At 37.2% G+C, this 18951-nt stretch overlaps 1 protein-coding gene across 1 annotated transcript in view; it reads left to right on the top strand.

Moving 5' to 3' along the window:
* Nucleotides 1-8475: 8475 nt before the first annotated feature.
* Nucleotides 8476-18951, top strand: part of LOC106963666 (cerebellin-1) — a 25408-nt gene continuing 14932 nt past the window's right edge. Inside the window, exons 1-2 of the mRNA XM_015058699.1 lie at nucleotides 8476-9080; nucleotides 9954-10073. Of these exons, the coding sequence (XP_014914185.1) occupies nucleotides 8823-9080; nucleotides 9954-10073 (378 nt within the window). The 5' untranslated portion in view covers nucleotides 8476-8822. The remainder of the gene's footprint in view (nucleotides 9081-9953; nucleotides 10074-18951) is intronic.

The following is an 18951-nucleotide window of genomic DNA, read 5'->3' as shown; positions in this document are numbered from 1 at the left end:
ATTATTTTATTTTTATCTTTTGGACTTGTTGGGTTTCCATTCCTCTTTTGATTTATGTATGGTTGAAAAACTTATCACAATAAAATTGCTTCATATCAGTCAATACTGATAATTATTGATTCATTTATTGTTTAAAATATTTGAAATACTACCAAACTGGTGGGGTGACCTTTCCTGTTGTATCCACAGTTTTCACTTCACACCGTTGTTTTTCATTTTTAGGCAGTTATGAAGAACTGTGGCAAAACTTCAAACTGCTGCTGTGCAAGCTACTCAACAGGTCGTTGCTAAGTAACCAAATGTGGGGGAACTTGCTTCTTACTCAACAGGTCGTTGCTAAGTAACCAAATGTGGGGGAACTTGCTTCTTACTCAACAGGTCGTTGCTAAGTAACCAAATGTGGGGGAACTTGCTTCTTACCCAGCTGGTCGTTGTTAGGTAACCAAAGAGTGAGTAAGTTGGTTGATGCTTCCAACCTAGCTTAGCTAGCCATGAGAAATTGGGCAACTAAAGACTTTCTTCTGCCTATATTATCCAGAATGCTGTTCAGTTCTGGCTCGGACTTCAGTTTATGTTCTATAAACTGAATATTGAATATTCTATCAGCTGTATTACTATGTGTCTGTCATTATTTATATATATATTGTTATTGATTTACTGTCCACCCCAATCAGGACTAAAAGTGGGTTTATTAATTGCGTTCTGCATTTATGTCTCTGTACCTTGTGACTAAATAAGAAAAAGTCCTTGAGTTAAAGTTCTCTCTCTTTTTTGTTTTTCTGCAGTGTTTTTCAGCAAGATTATAAAAGATCTTCAAGGCTATTTATTAGATGGAGTAATTCCTTAAAGTTTGGATCTGAATTATTTCTATAAAACCAAAACCATAAACTATTTGTCCTTGGCTCAAGATTATGTCCTTTCAGAGATGCCGAAAAATATTTAAAGTAGAACGAGAGGAGGGTTCACTGCTCTGTTGAATTTGTTCTTCACATTTTTTTGTGGAATCGATTTTGGAAAACAATAATTCAGGTCTGTTGAAACCTTTTAACCTGGAGTTTCTGCAAAAGTTTTCGATAAAATGAAGCCAAATACTTGGAACAAACAAGTAATCTGTGTTTTCTTTCTGAGAATGACAGAAATGTGAGAGAGGAAATACTGCATTTCTGCAGAAGTTAAATAAAATCTGCTTTTTGCATTTTGAATTTGCTCACTGAAAATAATTTTACTATTCTTGGGCATCGGGATTGTGGCTTTGCTGAAATGTATGTTGCTTTTGTTTACACAATTTCTTTTATTAAAAAAAATCGAGCTTAAAAATCTCCCCAACAAACAAAAGAGTGGATACGAACAATCTGTGGATACAAATCATGGCTGATTGCACAAATACCTTCAAATATCAGCCAATTATGACAGATTTATGTATGATCTACATTTGCAGAAACTTCCCACAATAAACCAGCTCTAAAAAAATCTTTTATTTGGTTTTTATGTGAGCAATATGCACTTGAAATGTATTTTTTTCTTACATGAATTGTGAAAAAGTATTCTTATTTACATTTCATGAAGAAGGAAGTTGCTCTCAGTGTCTTCTGAGGTTTGCCTGCCGTTTCCTGCAGTGGTTCTTGGTGCAGCGCCCCCACAGGCGAGGAGGGGAACAGGTTTTGCAAATAGTTTGTTGTGGAAGAGAAGCTGAAAATGTAACAAATGTTGCAGTTTGAGTCAGGTGTGAAAAGAGTCTTTATCTTCCAATGGACTGGCAACCTGTTCAGGGTGTTTCATGCCTCCTTGGTTCTGATTCAGCAAAATCTATTTCTAGAAATAACTAAAAATTTATCTGCAAAGGCAAAGTATTCACCCAACAAATGAATAATCCACAATAACAGCTTTTCTCATCATCCTTTGTTGTGTATCTAAACTGCAATAAACCCATTCATTCTCCCCTCTTGACTTGGCTTTGCTTATTTTTTCCTCCGTTTGTCACGGATATAATAACTGGTGTGACGCTGAGCAGTGTCTTGGCGCACATGAGTCACAAAAAGTGGTGAAACATGTCCACAAATCCTCTCATCTAATAACAGCAACATAAAAAACACACATGCTCCTATGAATAAAAACCGAGACAATGTCTAAAAGCTCAAACGAGAGAGAGAGGGGAATGCAACAGAAATGTCTTCATCGTTCATGTTGTAGCTGATCCTTCATACAGATTTAAACAACTTTGGTCTGGTTTTTCATTTAAAATCTAAGCTTCAAACATAGATATGAACTAATGGTCCGGTTTCAGGCATGGCATATGTCTGTTCCTGAGTGGGTTTACTTTGCTGCCGATAGTGGATGGAGGTCATGCAATATTTACAGCAGATTTCCCTGAGATTTTCTTGCTTGTTTTCTCTGAGTGCTGCGTCCTAGCCAAAAAGCAGCATACCTAAAATAACCACTTTCTGTACACCGCAATGAAATGAACATTTTTGTGAATCAGAAGAACATAAAGTTCATCCAGGGTCACTTAAGGTCGTCTTCCAGAGCTTAAAATAAGTCCTGATAAAGCAAGATGCCAATACAAATTCAGCTTAAAGGACCTTTTGAACTAAACAGACCTGTGTTGCATGTGGAAGGGGATCGATGCAAATTAGAGACAACAGGACAAAGTGGTTCTGTAAGACTCAACCTGCAGTTATAAGGGGTTTTTTGTAGTAGCTTCATAGTTGTTCATAAAAGAGAGTCAAAATCCATCCTCAAGGACTAAACTCTCGTTCAACACCTGCATCAAAAGGTGATTCATTATCAGGCCTGTGCAGAACTTTAAGACAAGCTGAGAAGGTATTTGGACCTTTTGAATCAGCTTTGTTGGATGAGAAACTTATCAAAAACTGGCAGGCCACCAAACCTCAAGGAATAGTGCTGGACATCCAGTAGTCTACAGTTCTGTAGACAATTGAAGATACTTATAGCTGCTTATTTTAATAGTACAAACACTAAATATAGCTTAGTGTGTATCAATATACTGAATCGAAGCTGTCTAAAAATGCAGGGATCTCTTGATTTTTCCACAATTGGAAGGAACTGATTGATGTAATTTGGCATCTGGAGTCTTTAGGGCCAAATAAAGGTAATGCGGGCCGATTTTGGCTCCCAGGGCTTGAGCTTGACACCTGGTCTCAAGTGGAGACATACCAAAACCCAACATCCTAACCGCTGGTTCTTACAACAGAATGTTAGGGCCGCTGTAGAAAGTTGGTTAATTTTTCTGTGAAGGCAATTTGGACATCTTCATCCAAAGATATTCCTCCAAGTGAGGAGTTTCTCAGTCAGACTTCAGCTGCCTTTGTGGGTCTTCATTATCATTTAATGAAGTTAAAATGTGCTGAAATCTCAAAGTTTAAGCTTTAACAGATGTGTTTGCAGCTTCAAGATAAAACACAGAAGCAGCTGTTTTGTGTTTTTTTCAGACAACTCTGTCTTTGCTGCAGTCGGCAGGATGACTTTTTCAAACGAGACGTGACAACCTTGCTGTGCACTTGGCGGTCTTGAGCCAGCGACCGTCACATCTACCAACGTCTTGTCAACAAAATGCAATCATCTCCTGAAAAATCAGATTACAGGCCGTGCTTCACATTTCTAATTTGATTATTTCATCAGAGCACTTGATCCGAAGACAGGCAATAATTCACTTAATGGCAGCCACACTTCAAAAATACACCCGTAATAGCAGGAGGATATGGTAATTAATCTCAAGCCAGGAAAACTGTGTTTTAAGCGACCTATTAGATTTGAGCCGGCTTGCCTGATGCATCGCAAGACGATGAGGAGCAGGAAAATAAAGCTGCTGCTGCTGCAAGGTGTGACGAAAAGGTCAACAACCTGGGATCAGAAACTGCTTTATAATACAGAAACATAAACACCAGATGCTGAAATATTCCAAAGAAGTGTGGCTTCACCTTTAATATATTTATTTTGTGCTGTCCTTATACACACACACAAGATCCAGAAACCTGCTCACTGACGATGACTAGCATTGTTTTATCTGTCAAGTCGTCAACATAATGCGCTAAACCTTGAATGTGTCTGTGATATATAAAAGAAAAAGGGACACAGTCCTTTGCTGCTAATTGTCAACTCAACTAGACAAAAAAGTCAGAAAAAAGTTTTAATTAAAAAAAAGCAAGGGAGAGGAAAGTAGTTCAGCTATGCTAGCTTGACTTTGACACTTTTACATGTAGATGTTCTGCAGAATTCAGTGTGCTTCAGTTCAGTTTAAAAAATAATAAAAGGGAAAATAAGTAAACTCACATATTAACACTCTCAGAAAATCAGTAGAGCAGGTGTTGATATTAGCTAATAAACCCTCTCTGATCAGACAATCACTTATTAATAATCGCCAAATTCACATCAAACTTTAAAACTGTAATGGACTGAATGTTCTGTTTTTGTGTGGGAAATGTTTGCTTGTTTTTTGGTGTTGAATCCTGGTACATTAGTGGCATTGTTGCCAGTTATATTTTATGAAATAAACAGGTGGGCTTTAAACCTTGATGTAAAGCTGCAGTATGTAACTTTTATAAAATGAGTTTTTAACAAAACTGTTGCCATGTCGTGACAGTTTGTTATGAGGAAGATAATCTGTGAAAAGACTGAGCTCTTCACTGAGCTGCAATTGAAGAAATACTTTGCTGTCAACCAAACCAACCAATCAGAGCCAGGAGGTGGGTATCAGCGCTGTCAGTCTGTCAATCAATCTCATGTATGCACGGCTAAATGTTGGAGAAACAACTTAACGTTACAGGAAAACTGTTTATCCGCCATCATCGGTGGCTATGCTAACCTTAGCATTCACAAGAGGTTGCTAGCTGCAACATAGCTAGCAGCACAGTCACACTGAGATCTGATTGACAGCGCTAAAATCTGCCTGATAGCTTGTTTTACAGTTTGTTTTGAGTTTGTTTTAAGTACATTAGTCTTTAATATTTGATTATTTCACTTTACAATATTTTTTCCAATTTTATAAGTGAAATAATCTGCCAGTGGAACTTATACTTAAAAAAAAATCAATATTAAGGAATTATTGGCCTAAAATAAGCTTCTATATGTTACTGAAAAGTTACTTGTAAGTTAGTTTTGTCTTATTTAAAGTGTAATAATGTATTTGCATAAAAAACTAGACAAAAATACTTGGTAAGTTTTAATGTTTTTGGAGTGCTATACTGTTCTTGAATCCATTTTAAAAGCTGCAGTTGTAAATAATATTTATGTTTTTTTTTTTCTTTTAAATAAAGGTAGCAAACACCCGGAGTGCTAAATTTATTGTAAAGATCCAGAGAGACCTTTTTTCTTCCAGTTTTTCAACTTCTTTGTGATTGTAATATAAAAAACAGAGCACAGTAATGGATAAAACACTGCAGTCAGAAAGCAGAGGTGTGGCTTTATTATTCTGCCCCATTTATTTAGACTAGAAGAGAGTCCAGTGTAAACACGCTCACATGATCCCAGGAGGCAAACCTCCAATCAACAGACAGCTTTACCTACTGATTTCTGGTCGAAACTTCTCGCTCTGTGTTTACCTGCCTCACTGTGCTCCAGTCGATCTGAGCATGCTCAGTGCATCTGTGTTGTTATGCAGAAGAAATCTGGGTTTCTCCTCTTAGGCTGTCAGAATATTATAGTCTTGTGGAAGAAAATGAGGAAACTACTTCTGATATTTGATGTTTTTAATTTGGAAAAGGTTCACATGTTGATGTTTTAGTTGTACACAACTAAATATTTGCTCATTGAGTCACAGGAAACTTACATTTTTGAGTATTTATACAGTTTACACAGTAAGAAGTTGGAATTTATATTGAAAAATGTTGATGTTGCTTCTTTTAAGAGTATAATATCAGTTTTCCCCTCACTTTCTATCAAGTTACAACAAATTGTGATTTTATTCACTGTTTCCAATGCATTTGAATGCTATGGAAATATATGTTTTTATAAGAATTTAGACCTTCACTCACTTCTCTGAACATATTTTTGTTATTTTAAACACAACAGTGCATCTTGCGTCAAGCCTGATTTCACTGTTGCTTTTCCAAAATGTGTGAACATGTAACTGAACTCTGATACAGACCAAAACAGCGAACTCTGGTCCACCATTAAAGTTAATTCTGACACAGTTCAAATGCATATCTGAATGCCAAGCAGACGGGAGACTGTTTGAAAAAGCATCAAGTGGACTAAAACACAGGGCATTCTGGGTAATACAACCAAAACAAACGTGTGAATCTAGCGTTAGCGGGTGCTATGCTTCGTGGTCTTTTACCAAAATCAAAATAGAAGTCCTACAATTGAATCTGATGCCACTCCATTTTTGTTGCACTCAGTGCCGTCTTCTGCAGTTTTTGTGTCATTTCTTTCAGTGGATCTTGGTGCAGCACCCCCACAGGCGAGGAGGGGAACAGGTTTTTCAAAGGGATTGGTTGGTTTGACACAGTGCAGTGTGAAAGCAAACCGCAGCAGCTGAAAATTTAAAAAGTGTTGCAACTTTAGTCCCCAATCGAATCGAGTCTACTGGACTATCAGGTGTGAAAATAGCCTAAGACTCAGTGAAGCCATGGTGCCAACAGAGCAGTGTGATCCTGGGAAAGAGCAAGGAAATGAAGATCTGTGTTTGTCTGGAGGAGAAAAGGTGGACAGACGGAGAGTAGATGTGGCTGGTCCCCAGCGCCCGGCATCACACAGAAGTCTTTCTGGCCTGTCACTCACCGTCAGCTCATATTAGACGCCAAGGGAAAACCCACTGGGATAGAGACAGGGATGAAAACTGCAGGATTGGAGGGAGACCAGGGAAGTAGAAAGTATGACATAGACTGGAAGGGCCTGGAAAAATGATAAAACCCAAGAAATAATGGAACAACAGGGCAGAAAAATAAAACACGTGAGATAAATACAAATTCCTTGACATGGTGAGCATTTCCTTTTCAACAAGGAAAAGGAAATGAGTTGTTACTAAAACAACTCACCAGGATACAAAAATGATAGCTTTCCAAAGCAGTATTTGATCAAAACACACATTTTTGAAATGTGGACATCCAGACGACTTCCAGCAGGGTACTGCCAGGAAAAGTCCATCACCTTTTCTTGGTTAATGAAGTTATTCAGTCTTTGAGTACACATCCGCAAGTTGTCCATTGGTTTTTATAGTCATGGTTTGGTACATTTTCAGCTTGTTTCAGTCAAGAGAAACCAAAAACAACTTCTTCTATAGTGAACAAAAGATGCTAAACATTTTCGGACAATTCTGGTTTTGTCCATTTTGGAGTTTTGAATCATTGTTTTGCTGCATAACCTTAGTGTGTCCAAGTTTAATATCATGAACTGGAGGCCAGACATGATTTTTTTCATTGTTAGACATCATGGCTCATCATGGTTCTAGGCATTGAAGCAGCAAGCTAACCTGTCACTCTACCACCACTGTTTGACAGTATGGAGTTTGATACTGTTTATTTTATGCCAGAAGTTATGGGATAGGTTCCACTTTTTCTTGCTAAGCTGCAGGATATTTTCTCAAAAGTCTATAGGTTCCTCAAGATTTTTTTGGGAAGTGTTCGACAAACCTTTTGTCCTTTTTGGTTAGCAGTGGTTTTCACAATATAACTCTCTTCAATGGATACCATTTTTGCCCACTTTCTCTCTAATAAGTTAATCTCTTTAGCACTTTATTTATGGTCCTTTTGTGACTTCTTGGATGAGTGGCTGGTGTGCTTTTGGAGTAACTTTGGTAGTTCTGCCTTTTTTAGGGAATGTTTGCCATGTTTATCATTTTTCCATTTATGGAGCCCCACAGACTTACAAATGGCTTTGTAATAGTTTCAAGACTGATAAAATGAATCTCAGAAAATTTCTAGAAAAATCATGAAGATTTCTGAGTTTGGAAAGATAAAAATTTACTCAAAAAATAAATTTTGAAATTAATCTCAGAGATTTTCTTGAAAATCTTGAACATTTCAGAGTTTCATAAGTCAAAATGTATTCACTGAATTTCAAAAGTTAATTTTTTTTGCTTTTGAAACACAGAAAAAGTCCAAAGCTAGAAAGAGTTTTGAAACTCAGTCAAAATATTTTGAAAATTCCATATTCTGTAGAATGTTTTCGGCTTTAGGAACTCAAAATTTTCCTACCTTTTTCTAGAAAGATTCTTAGATTAATCTCTATATTTTAAAGCTTTTTCAAGAAACTTTCTCCAGAAAGTGATCTCTTGATTGTGTGAAATATGTAAAACAAAAAAAAAGGAAAAACATCGACTCCGTAAGGATGCAGATAGTTTTTCATAGATGGAGAGATAAAGAGAACTGGGATTGAGTTACAGGAGGAGGCGAAGGGCGGGAAAAAGAGGCGGTCGGCACGCGCTGATTGGAAAATCTCACATACGCGCACGCGCCAATCCTGATGAGTTGTCGTTTACCGCGGGAACGGAGGGAGGGGTCTCCTCCTCGCGAGCCTTTTGTGTTTCGAACTCTCACATCTTGCCTATCAATAATTGAGGCGCGCGCCAGAGAGCAGACGGAGCTTCCCCTCCCGCGCGCTGCTGCTATGAGTGCTGCTGTCCGCCCGCTCGGCGCGCGACTCTCCCTCTGTTTGTTCCGGAACAGGAGCCGCTGACAGGTGCGACAGGAGGAGGAGACCAGGTGAGCGACCAGGACTGGACCGGAGCGAACACCAGCGAATCCATCCGGGTCGGAGTTTAACCGTTAACCGCAGCAGAACGGAGCGGCTCGCGCAGGTTTAAACTTCTGCTATTGTTGGGGCTTTTTTTTTTTCTTTTCTTTTTTTTTTCTTTGTGGTCCGGAATGTTGGTGCTGTGCCTGCTGAGTGCCGCCTGGCTCGCTGCTGGCCCGGTTCGGGCTCAGAATGAGACCGAACCCATCGTGTTGGAGGGGAAGTGCCTGGTGGTGTGCGACTCCAACCCGACCTCGGACCCGACGGGCACGGCGCTCGGCATCTCGGTGCGCTCCGGCAGCGCGAAGGTGGCTTTCTCCGCGGTCCGGAACACCAACCACGAACCGTCCGAGATGAGCAACCGAACCATGGTCATCTACTTTGACCAGGTGGGTCTAAAAACATCTCATATTATGTTTTTCTTTTTTACGGTCCGGGGGGTTAGTGTCAGTTGATTTTGGGTCAGTTGACAGAGAAAATATGTTAAGTTAATAAATAATTATTATCATTATTTGTTTTTTCTGTCTTACGTTGATCCGAAGCTGTTCCGATTTGTCTTTTCTCAGAACTCTAAATACAATTTTTAACTCTGCAGAAATGATGGCGATGCACATTTTTTGTCCACCTCAGTGTTTTAATTGAGTAAAAAATACAGTAAATATTTTTGTAGATGTCATGTGTTTAACTATTCTGTTAAAATTACAAATCAGACCAGTTATTTTCTCTTGTGCATGGTAAACATGGTAAATTAATGATGGAATTTGCTAAATCGAGGGAATGTAAACTAATACAAAGTGATTATCTTTCTTTTTGTTTTTAGAAAACTGAATCCTTATTATTTCAGTTTTGTCAGCCTTTCCTTCTGGATATCATTCTTTAAATTGTTCACAGTCTTGCTTATTCTGCCATAAAAGATGGAAAAACTATTAATTTTTCCCTTAAACTGCATCTCAGTCATCATTCATAAAAGCAGACAGGCAGTTACAGAAATGAATGATCTATGATTTTTCTTTCTGAATCTTCCTTAAAGTTTATGAAAGAACGTAAAATTTGAGGTTATAGCCTCAGGAAACTGTTTTGATTTAGAAACACTTGTGATCATCTACATTTTGAGATTTAAAGTGAGTTTTTTTTAAGTTGGGTTGAAAAAAATTCACTTCTATTTTAAGTGTTGTTTTTTTTACTTAAACTGTTGTGTTCTCAAAGAACTACTTTTGTTTTCACAGAAACAATTTTACAACATGTTTTTTCTTTTCTTCCAGGTTTTAGTAAACGTTGGGAGGAATTTTGACGAGGAACGAAGTAACTTCATCGCGCCGCGGAAAGGGATTTACAGTTTTAACTTCCACGTAGTCAAAGTCTACAACCGCCAAACCATACAGGTAGCTCTTTAATAAGTCTAACTGTGTGTGTGTGTGTTACATGTGCCGTGCATCCGTTTATTTTCTTGTAAAAGTTTTACGAGAATCTGGTTGGAATCAGGAGAGCCGTGATGAACATGAATGGAAAAGCTGTTTTTCATAATTCTTTTAGCAGTTTTTAGTTTAATCAGACATAAACATGAAATTTAATGTAAAAATATTTGTGTTTTGCACCTCCATAGATGCTCTCTTGATTCTTTTGATGCATCAAAGCGCTAAAATTCATTTTTAGCCTTTGATGTGCTGTGCTAGAAACCACAGCAGAAATTACAATGCATCTCTCGCAAATTATATCGCAAGAAATGCAATATAAAGTGGTTTTACTTTATTATTATGGACCTAAATGAATGAACGGGCGATAATAAACTGGAATCCACCAGTCATGACTGCTTGAGGTAATTAAGACTGTATGGACTGTGCAGAAAATAATTTCTGTCTCAATCTGCTGCTTAAATTTATTTAATGTGATTAAAACAGCAGTTCAGTTTAACTTTTACTCAATCTCCTGCTTGGACGGCATCTCTCACTTCATTTTTTGAATATTTAAGCGAGCAGAAATACTTCATTTTCGACATAAACTGAAATCGTGTCCATCCAATGCGCCGCCCGTCATCCGTCCTGCACATCTGCTGCGCTCAAAACTCCCACCGCTTAATTGCCTGAGAGGCGGCCACCGTGGAGCATTCAGGAGATGAGAGGCAGCGGGAGGAAGAGACGAGGAAGAATGGAGAGCAAACCAGGGGGGGGGTACAGGAACCAAGATATTGGTTGAGCAAATAATTGGAGAAGATGGAAGGAGAAGGAAGAGGTTCAGAGAGGTTTGAAGAAGGCCACACATCTGGAGAAACCATTGATTAGCAGGTTTTGGATGTGGAGGGAAGAATAAACAGTTTTCTACCTGGATTTCTGGATGAAAATGTGAAAGGTGATAAAAGCCAGCAGTTTTCCTACCAATTAAAACAAAAATGTTGTAAATGAAAGGTATCTGATCTACCTGCGATGTGACCCTTCTGCTCGTATTTAATCTACTTCTGCACATCTTCCTTCAGATGCAACTGTTTTTATCTCCGGTGCCACACCTTAACAGACTGGAATAAATAAATTCACTGACTTTAGATTTGATCTTCTGTAGGGCTGCCGCAATAAACACTACATCAATTAATCGCCTGACAAATTAAAACAAGCTCAATTTCCATTTGGATGATTTATTGTTTTTCTCTTTCCTCCCTTCCTGCCAAAACTGGTCTTCAGTTTGGTGCTTTGATCTTGACTCGCTCTTTTTTGAAGGACAGTTTTCTTTCAAGACTTCGTAATTCATTTTATTTGTTGTTTCTGTTGTCTTATTTGTTTTTTATATTTAAAATGTCTTCCAGTTTCAGTGTTGAATGTTCAATAGAATTTAAAGCTTATTGGTCTTTGAGAATGTGCTCTTGCATTATTATGCCATTACTTGAAAATGGTCTCAAAACAACAATTTTATCGTTTATTGCAATAAATTCTGGGACAATTTATCGTGAACCTAAATTTGTCGTGGCAGGTATAGTCATCTATCAATTCAATAATTTCTTTAAATTGATTCCTTTTCTGATTCTGACCTCTCTCTTTAAAATAAAAATCTTTTCCACGTAAAACATTTATGATAAAGTTTTCACCAAAACAGTTTTTGTAAATAACTGCATGGCACAACAATCATTGTTCCACAAACAATGTTCTTGAACCACTTTAAAAGCATAAAGTGGACTATAGTGCACAGCATTCTGGGTGAATACAACCAAAATAAACACTCTAGTCTCACGCTAGCGGAAAAAATTTCTCATGGATTTTTACCAAACAGAGAAGAGAAATCCTCCAAACACTAAAATCTGGACCTACTCCATTTCTGTTTATATTTTGTGAAGCAGGAAGTTGCGCTCAGTGTTTTCTTCAGAGGTTTTCATGCCGTATTCATTCAGTGGTTCTTGTTGCAGCGCCCCCACAGGCGAGGAGGGGAACAAGGTTTTTCAAGGGTGACGATAAAAACAGTCACAATAAAAACAGTGCACTGTGTCAAACTGTGGTTCATTTGACACTGCAGTGAGAAAGAAAACCGCAGCACCTGAAAATTAACAAATGTTGCTATTTTGGTCCGAATTGAACCAAATCTGCCGGACTATCAGGCGAAAACACCCTTTATGTTGGTCAATCCACAAACCAGCTTCCTGTGGCTTTTAAACACTTTATCTGATAGAATTAAGGTCAACTGAGTCTCTTTGACAACAGTATATGCTGATGGAAGTAGCGGTACACTGATTGCAGTATTTTTTTTATTTTTTTGGCTGATAACCAGTCATTAAAAAGCTGATTTTTATTTATTTATATATTTATATATATATATGTTTTTTTTTTTGGCCAATATCAATTTATTTATGTCTTGGCTGAAAAGTCGCTACATATAGCATCTAAGTTAACAGTGGGGTTAACTTAGTGTCTGATTTCCAGACCAGAGGTAGATGAGATTGGTTTCTCATTGACCACTTGCGGATCTCCCAAAATTAAGAAAATCTGACTTGACTTATTGGTGCACGTCTAGTTGAAAGCACTGCAAAAACTGGCCTTTGGTAGATTCTCTTACCACAGGAACAAGAAAGCACTTTTTGGACGTTCCAGTCAAGCTGAAAACTTGTTTGTAACTTACCACAGAGATTTGACAAAACTAACTGAACAGCAACCAGCAGTGTCCACTAATCGCCCTGATGGTTCAGAGATTAAAGGATTTCTTCTGAAATTAGATCAAACTGACTCAACATTCACTTTTTTTTTCCTGGAAATTGAGCAGCAGAAGGTTTTGTGGTGAATTGGGAATAGTTTTGCAGATGTATTGTAATTGCCGGCGCACTCGGCATTTACATCTCGTGTTAATGCTGGGTCTGAGTTTTAATTGGGAGTTTCAGGAGGAAACTAAAACGCCTCCTGGGTGCATTATGGATCTGAAGGAACTGCTTCTTCATGCACCACCCTCATAATAACAGCGTTTACAGAAGGTCATTCTGTTGGGACTATAACATCATTACATGTGAACGATGAAGCTCTACATCTCTCCCAAAAACCACCAAAATGATTGTGGTTTCTATTATTCCCTCTATAATTCACATGCTACTTTATTCTGAGTGGGCCAAACAAAGCATGCTTTCTGTAAAATGTCAGAAATATTAAGTTGTATTCATGTGTTTTCAGTTGTTAAAACAGTCTAGAAATTAAAACAAACTTAATTTCCATTTGCATAATTATTTGATTTTCTCTCTCCTCTCTTTCTACCAAAGAGTGGATGATTAAAGTCTTCAGGCTGGTGCTTTGCACTCGACGAGGACTTTTCAGGGACAATTTTGCTTAGACACTTCATAATTCATTTTATTTGTTGTTTCTATTTATTTTGGATATTTAAAATGTCTTCCAGTTTTATGACTAAATGTTTAGTAGAATTTAAAGTTCAGAATGTGTCCCTCATATTACTGAAAAATGGTCTCTAAACAACAATGTTGTCATTGATCACAATAACTTCCAGGACAATTTATTGTCCAGGAAAATTTGTTATTGTGACAGGCTGATTCATCCTTGATTCCAATTTCTATTTATTTTTTTCTGAAATCAGTCTTTTGCATGGTCATCCATGCTACCAAATAAACTTTTGTGTGAACGGTTTATGACTTCGAAGCGATCTGCAGAAGAAGAACGTTGACGTCACACAGCAGCGCTCGGTTCATGGACGTAGTAATGGACACCGTTGTTTACAGATCGATTTTAAAGTTGTTGAGCAATGGGAGCTGATAATATGTCACAAGATCATAACAAGACGACACGGTGCGGTTCATAACAAGACGAAGGAAGCTCATGAAGACAAAGCTAACTGTTGACACTGCTTGCTTCAGCCGTTGTTTACGCCCTGATTTACTGCAGCTGGTTTCTTCTAGAAGCTTTCTGGGTGATCACTGATTATTAAAGGCTGAACTGCCAATTAAGAGTGACCTTTTTCTTTTTGGTCTGAAAAGTCAGTAAAATAGCAACAAAGTCAAGTTGACAAGTCAGACTGCTGTGGGGAGTAAAGATTGGAATATGGCTGTTAAGACTTCCATGAAGAAGTTGTTAAAATGTTCCCATGCTTTTGACCATTTCTGTCATTTACTTTCCACTTCTCTTTGGTATTTTTTGTCCCCCTTCATAGCTAAAAATAGTTATCATTATGACTGGATGATATGGCTGGAAAAACTAACACGATAAAAGCATTTTGTATAAGTCAATATCAATAGTTATTGATTAGTTTTGTTTTAAATATCTGACCTGCTGACAAACTACTGGCGTGACTTTTCCTGGTTTTATCCAGTTTTCATCCCACTACATTATAGCAAAACCTTAAACTGCTGCTGCGCATGTTTCTCAGCCGGTTGTTGCTAGGCAACCAAAGAGTGAGTGAGTTGTTGGGTAACCAGTGATTTGATTCCACCAATCTGGCTTGGTTAGCTTTGAGAAGCTAAAAGCCTTTCATCTGCCTACATCTCCCAGAATGCTGTGCGGTTCTGGTTCAGAGTTCAGTGAAAGTATTGAATATTCTGTCAGACTCGTTTTCTATTTCTCGGTGTAAGCGAGCGTCATTGTGCAACACACAGCCTTTGGGCCAGTCTCGGATGTTAGAACGTTGCCATGTGTTCATGTTTATCCACGATTTTTACACGTCTAACATTGATGAAAAAACGCCAAACAAAATCCTCTTTAATCCTGTTTGACTTTAGTTCTGCCTTTTGTAGGGGAAGTGATGCGAAAAAAGGTCAATAACAATTTTTGTTCATCCTAATGTTGAGATAAATATAGCTTATATAATATTTAGTAACTTTATTTTATGTCTAGTAATGTTTCTCCTAGAGATCCGATGGCATTCATGTTTCTACCTTACTGAGATCATTTTGCGTTTCTTCGTGGATGGACTTATAGATCTAAGCTGCTGCCTTTTATCTGCCAAACATCATAATGTGGAGTCATACTTTCTGATCTTTGCAGAAAAGGTCATGGTGATCATACATAACATGTAAATTGATATTCATTGATGGCAACACTAATAAGAATCCAGGAGTGCAGAACAACGCTTCGGAAATTATCCCGAAAGGTCAAATATAAACTCTCACCTTTCGGTCATGTTCATTAGGTTCTTCTTTTTTATTTTAATAAATCTATTTGTAAGTAAAACATGGTGGCTGAGTTGAGTGAAATTCTTTTGTCAGGAGATAAAGGCTCAAAATATATCAATGCAAAAGAAGATCGTCTTTTAAAATCATGTGTAGCAATTAGAGACAAATAACTATGATAATTATCTTATAAAAAAACATTTCTCTGCACGGTTTGGGATGAGCGATAACAGAGAAGACGCTCTTTAATTTGCTTTCATCTCATTACTGGAGACAAGCTGTGCAGCTAACTAACTGCTGCTTATCTAAATGTATCCTCGGTCGAACCTTAAACCAGAATCTCTTCTCAGAATTGATTTATTTTCCCTGCTGGGACTTTATTTTTGCTGCCAAAAGAGACGTTAGTTCCCACAAGGTGTCTGCATGAACAGATTTATGTGAATTATGAGTAACGTAGACACACAAACAAAGAGCGTACAAGCCAGATGCTTGGTTTGGTTTTTATCCAGTAGATGTGTGTTTAGTTTGGCAGAACATTACAGAAGGTTGATTTTTGCTCATATGTGAAAAAGATTAGATGATGATGATGGTGGGAATGTTTCTTTTTTTACATTTAATGTGTTTAATCCTATTAGGTATTATTTTCAGGCGGGAGGGAGCTGGTAGCTTTCTGGATCTTTCTACATGGAGTTTGAATTTTCTCTTCGATTTTGAATTTTCAGTTCCTCGTCTAAGGCTCGTCATTTTGGCCAACATTATGCGGTATTTTAGTAGGAATCGAATTTAGTTTTTGGTATAGATGGACAATAAATCAATAATGACCTATATTGCGATAGACAAGTTATCAAAATCAATATATGATACTCCCGATAGAATATTCACTGAACTTCGATTCACACAAGCTTGCCAGTATTTATGATATCTAGAATAAAAACAAATAAATTATCAACTGATGGTAAAATCAACAATGCTGATAAAAGGGACAGTTTTTGAGGTTTCACATTACTTGCAATTTATTGTGACGGTAAAAGAAATGTTTATCATGATAAATGATAAACTATACAATAAATGCTTACCCCCTCATATTGGGTTAATTTTAATCCTCCTATTGTTTATAATTTATTTTTTTGTAATTTAATTTTTATTTTACTATTTATTTTTGTTCCATTTCTAGTTTTGAATTTCATCGCCAGCAGTTTCTGAAGGACACTACTCGTTTATTTATTTGAATAAATAAACTGTTTTAACAAAACATTCAAGACATTGGAGAACATTTTTACACTTATTTCAGTCCTCAAAGTTATGAGTTATTTTCAGTTATTTCTGTATTAAGTTTTCCAGAATTAAGCAGCTCTGCGATTAAAATGCGGCTCCGTTTGACATCAAAGTAAAGCATTTCTTCTGGGTTGTGTCTTTAATTTGGGTCACACAACCCAAATTAAACACAGGAGACGATTTTTGATTTCTGGCCACAAGAAGCTTTCCCTTGGGCGTCACCGTGACAACCACTGACTCAGCGACCGGTGACTCAGCAGACTCTGGTTGTTGTTATTGCTCAGCATTATTCTGACTGAGTTTAAATTTAAGATTTAACAACCTGACTGATGGGCATCTTTCTGCAGAACCTGGTGACTGATTAACAGTATTGATTATTTGTACTGTTAATCAGAACCAAGAATCAATCAATTACGTTTTTTAGGGATGCACCAATATAAAAATTTAGACCAATATTGATCTCCGATATTAATATTGTTATGGCTGACTATGGAGGGCCAAATGGGACAAAATTAAACAGATACATCATTAAATAAATGTGTCATAATGAACCTTTAACTACATGTTTAGATCATTTATTACATTTCCTTTAAATAATTCAAATTAAATCTTGAAATATTTTTATCAAACTGTCCAATAACAGTTGAGGGGCTAGTCGTCCAAATCAATTGTCTATTAAATAAAGTATTTAAACATCATGGTCCATTTAATTAATGATGTATTTAATTTTGTCACTTTTGGCTCTCCATACATAACCAATATTTTTTATATTATGTACATTTCCCTAGACTTTCGACAACCACACCGGTAATGTTGCTTCTTTGCTCAGTTTTACTTTCCAACATTAATGCAGATGTACTGTACAGCTCTACTATTTTATTAGTAAATCAAAACTATTTGTCAGCAGTATATTTTATTCAAACCATTGCTTCTCAGTGTGTTTAGTTTTTTAGAAAGGAGGGCTGTTTGTTACTACTGTTTTAAACTGGGATGATGGAATCTTTTACAATTACCTCCATTTTGACAACAAAATGTAGTTTTTATCATTGTGGTCTGTAGTTCAATCAGAGTTCATCCAACTGGATTAATAAATTTGATATTCAAAACATCAATGTCTAACATCTGTAATACGATAGCCAACCAAATATTATAGCTAAGTAGTCCTTTAAATTAGCAATTTGAAGCTGATTTCACTGTGAAGATGTTCACATTTCTTTAACACAGTCATGTTGCAGATGTTGTCGATCGCCATTCTGGTAGCCATGTTTTGTTTAAAAGTGTTTTCTGCAAGTGAGGCGCATTGAATCATGAGTCATCAGTGGCTGCAGCACTGAGCAAAATCTGTTGCTTTGGGGATTTTATTTTTTATTTTTTTTTGCACTTTGTATTTGCAAAAAGTGAAATATCTGAATATCGGATATTTATATCGTATTGGAAATGAAAATAGTGGATGGGTGCATCTCTAGTTGTGGAACCAAATTATGGTTTGTGTTGAATATTAAAAACTGATTTTTTAGTTGAAGAAGGCTACATGTCATGTTTCCCTGTTTAAATGAAGGAAACTTTTATTTATTTTTTATTTTTGGGAAGCAGAACCTGAGACAAACTGTTTGCTTGGATCCAGGAAGTTGTTCCATCAGACCAATAAGAAATAAGAATGACTTCTTTGCATCCTACGGAGAGCAGAGAGCCTTACAGCAGAGGGACATGGTTGTTAACAGCAACAGCCTACATCATATGGAGGACAGTCTAAAACTGGAGAAAGTGTTGATTGGACCAGATGTGCTTTGGCAGAGACTGTCCTCACTGTGTCTCATTTCACAAATCCAGAATAAAATTCCCAAAATTCTCAACCCATTTTCTCCATTGTCAAAGTGTAAATGCAGAAGTTGACTTTGAATTTAATGAATTCACTGCAGATATTTCTAAAAAAGGAGAAATGAGTGGTGGGATCGATGGGGGGCGTTGAAGGACCGTTTGTATGGTAAATACAACATGCAAGGCATTGATATATTTAGTCTCTGGTCTTGTGATTTATCTTTTAATTAGCTCGTATGTAAATAAAGACAGTTGATCCTGTCTTAAGTGTCAGGTTGTTGGTGGTCGACTCCCCCTAGTGGTCTGGAGGACTCCCATTGTATGGAGCGAGTTTGCAGAGTTTCATAGTTGCTGCTTTTGTTGTTTGCAGCATTTTCCCTTCTGTTTTCTGTGGTTGCACCATTTTACTGTTGCTTTTATTTTTTTGAGTTTCTTTTGGATTTTGCATTATTCATGTGTTTGCACCTGTCGACCTTCGTATCTTAAATTTAAATGTAATCTAACAAAGATCATATGTGGGGTTCCTCAAGGCTCCATTTTCAGACCACTTTTAATTTAATGTCTACATGCTCCCCTTGGCTAAGACTGTAGGG

This window comes from Poecilia latipinna, unplaced genomic scaffold (assembly GCF_001443285.1).
Source record: "Poecilia latipinna isolate Pla-1442-1.1 unplaced genomic scaffold, P_latipinna-1.0 Scaffold1566, whole genome shotgun sequence".
Lineage (NCBI taxonomy): Eukaryota > Metazoa > Chordata > Actinopteri > Cyprinodontiformes > Poeciliidae > Poecilia > Poecilia latipinna.
The sequence above is the reverse complement of the archived record's forward strand: the minus strand, read 5'-3'. Positions and strand labels throughout refer to the sequence as shown.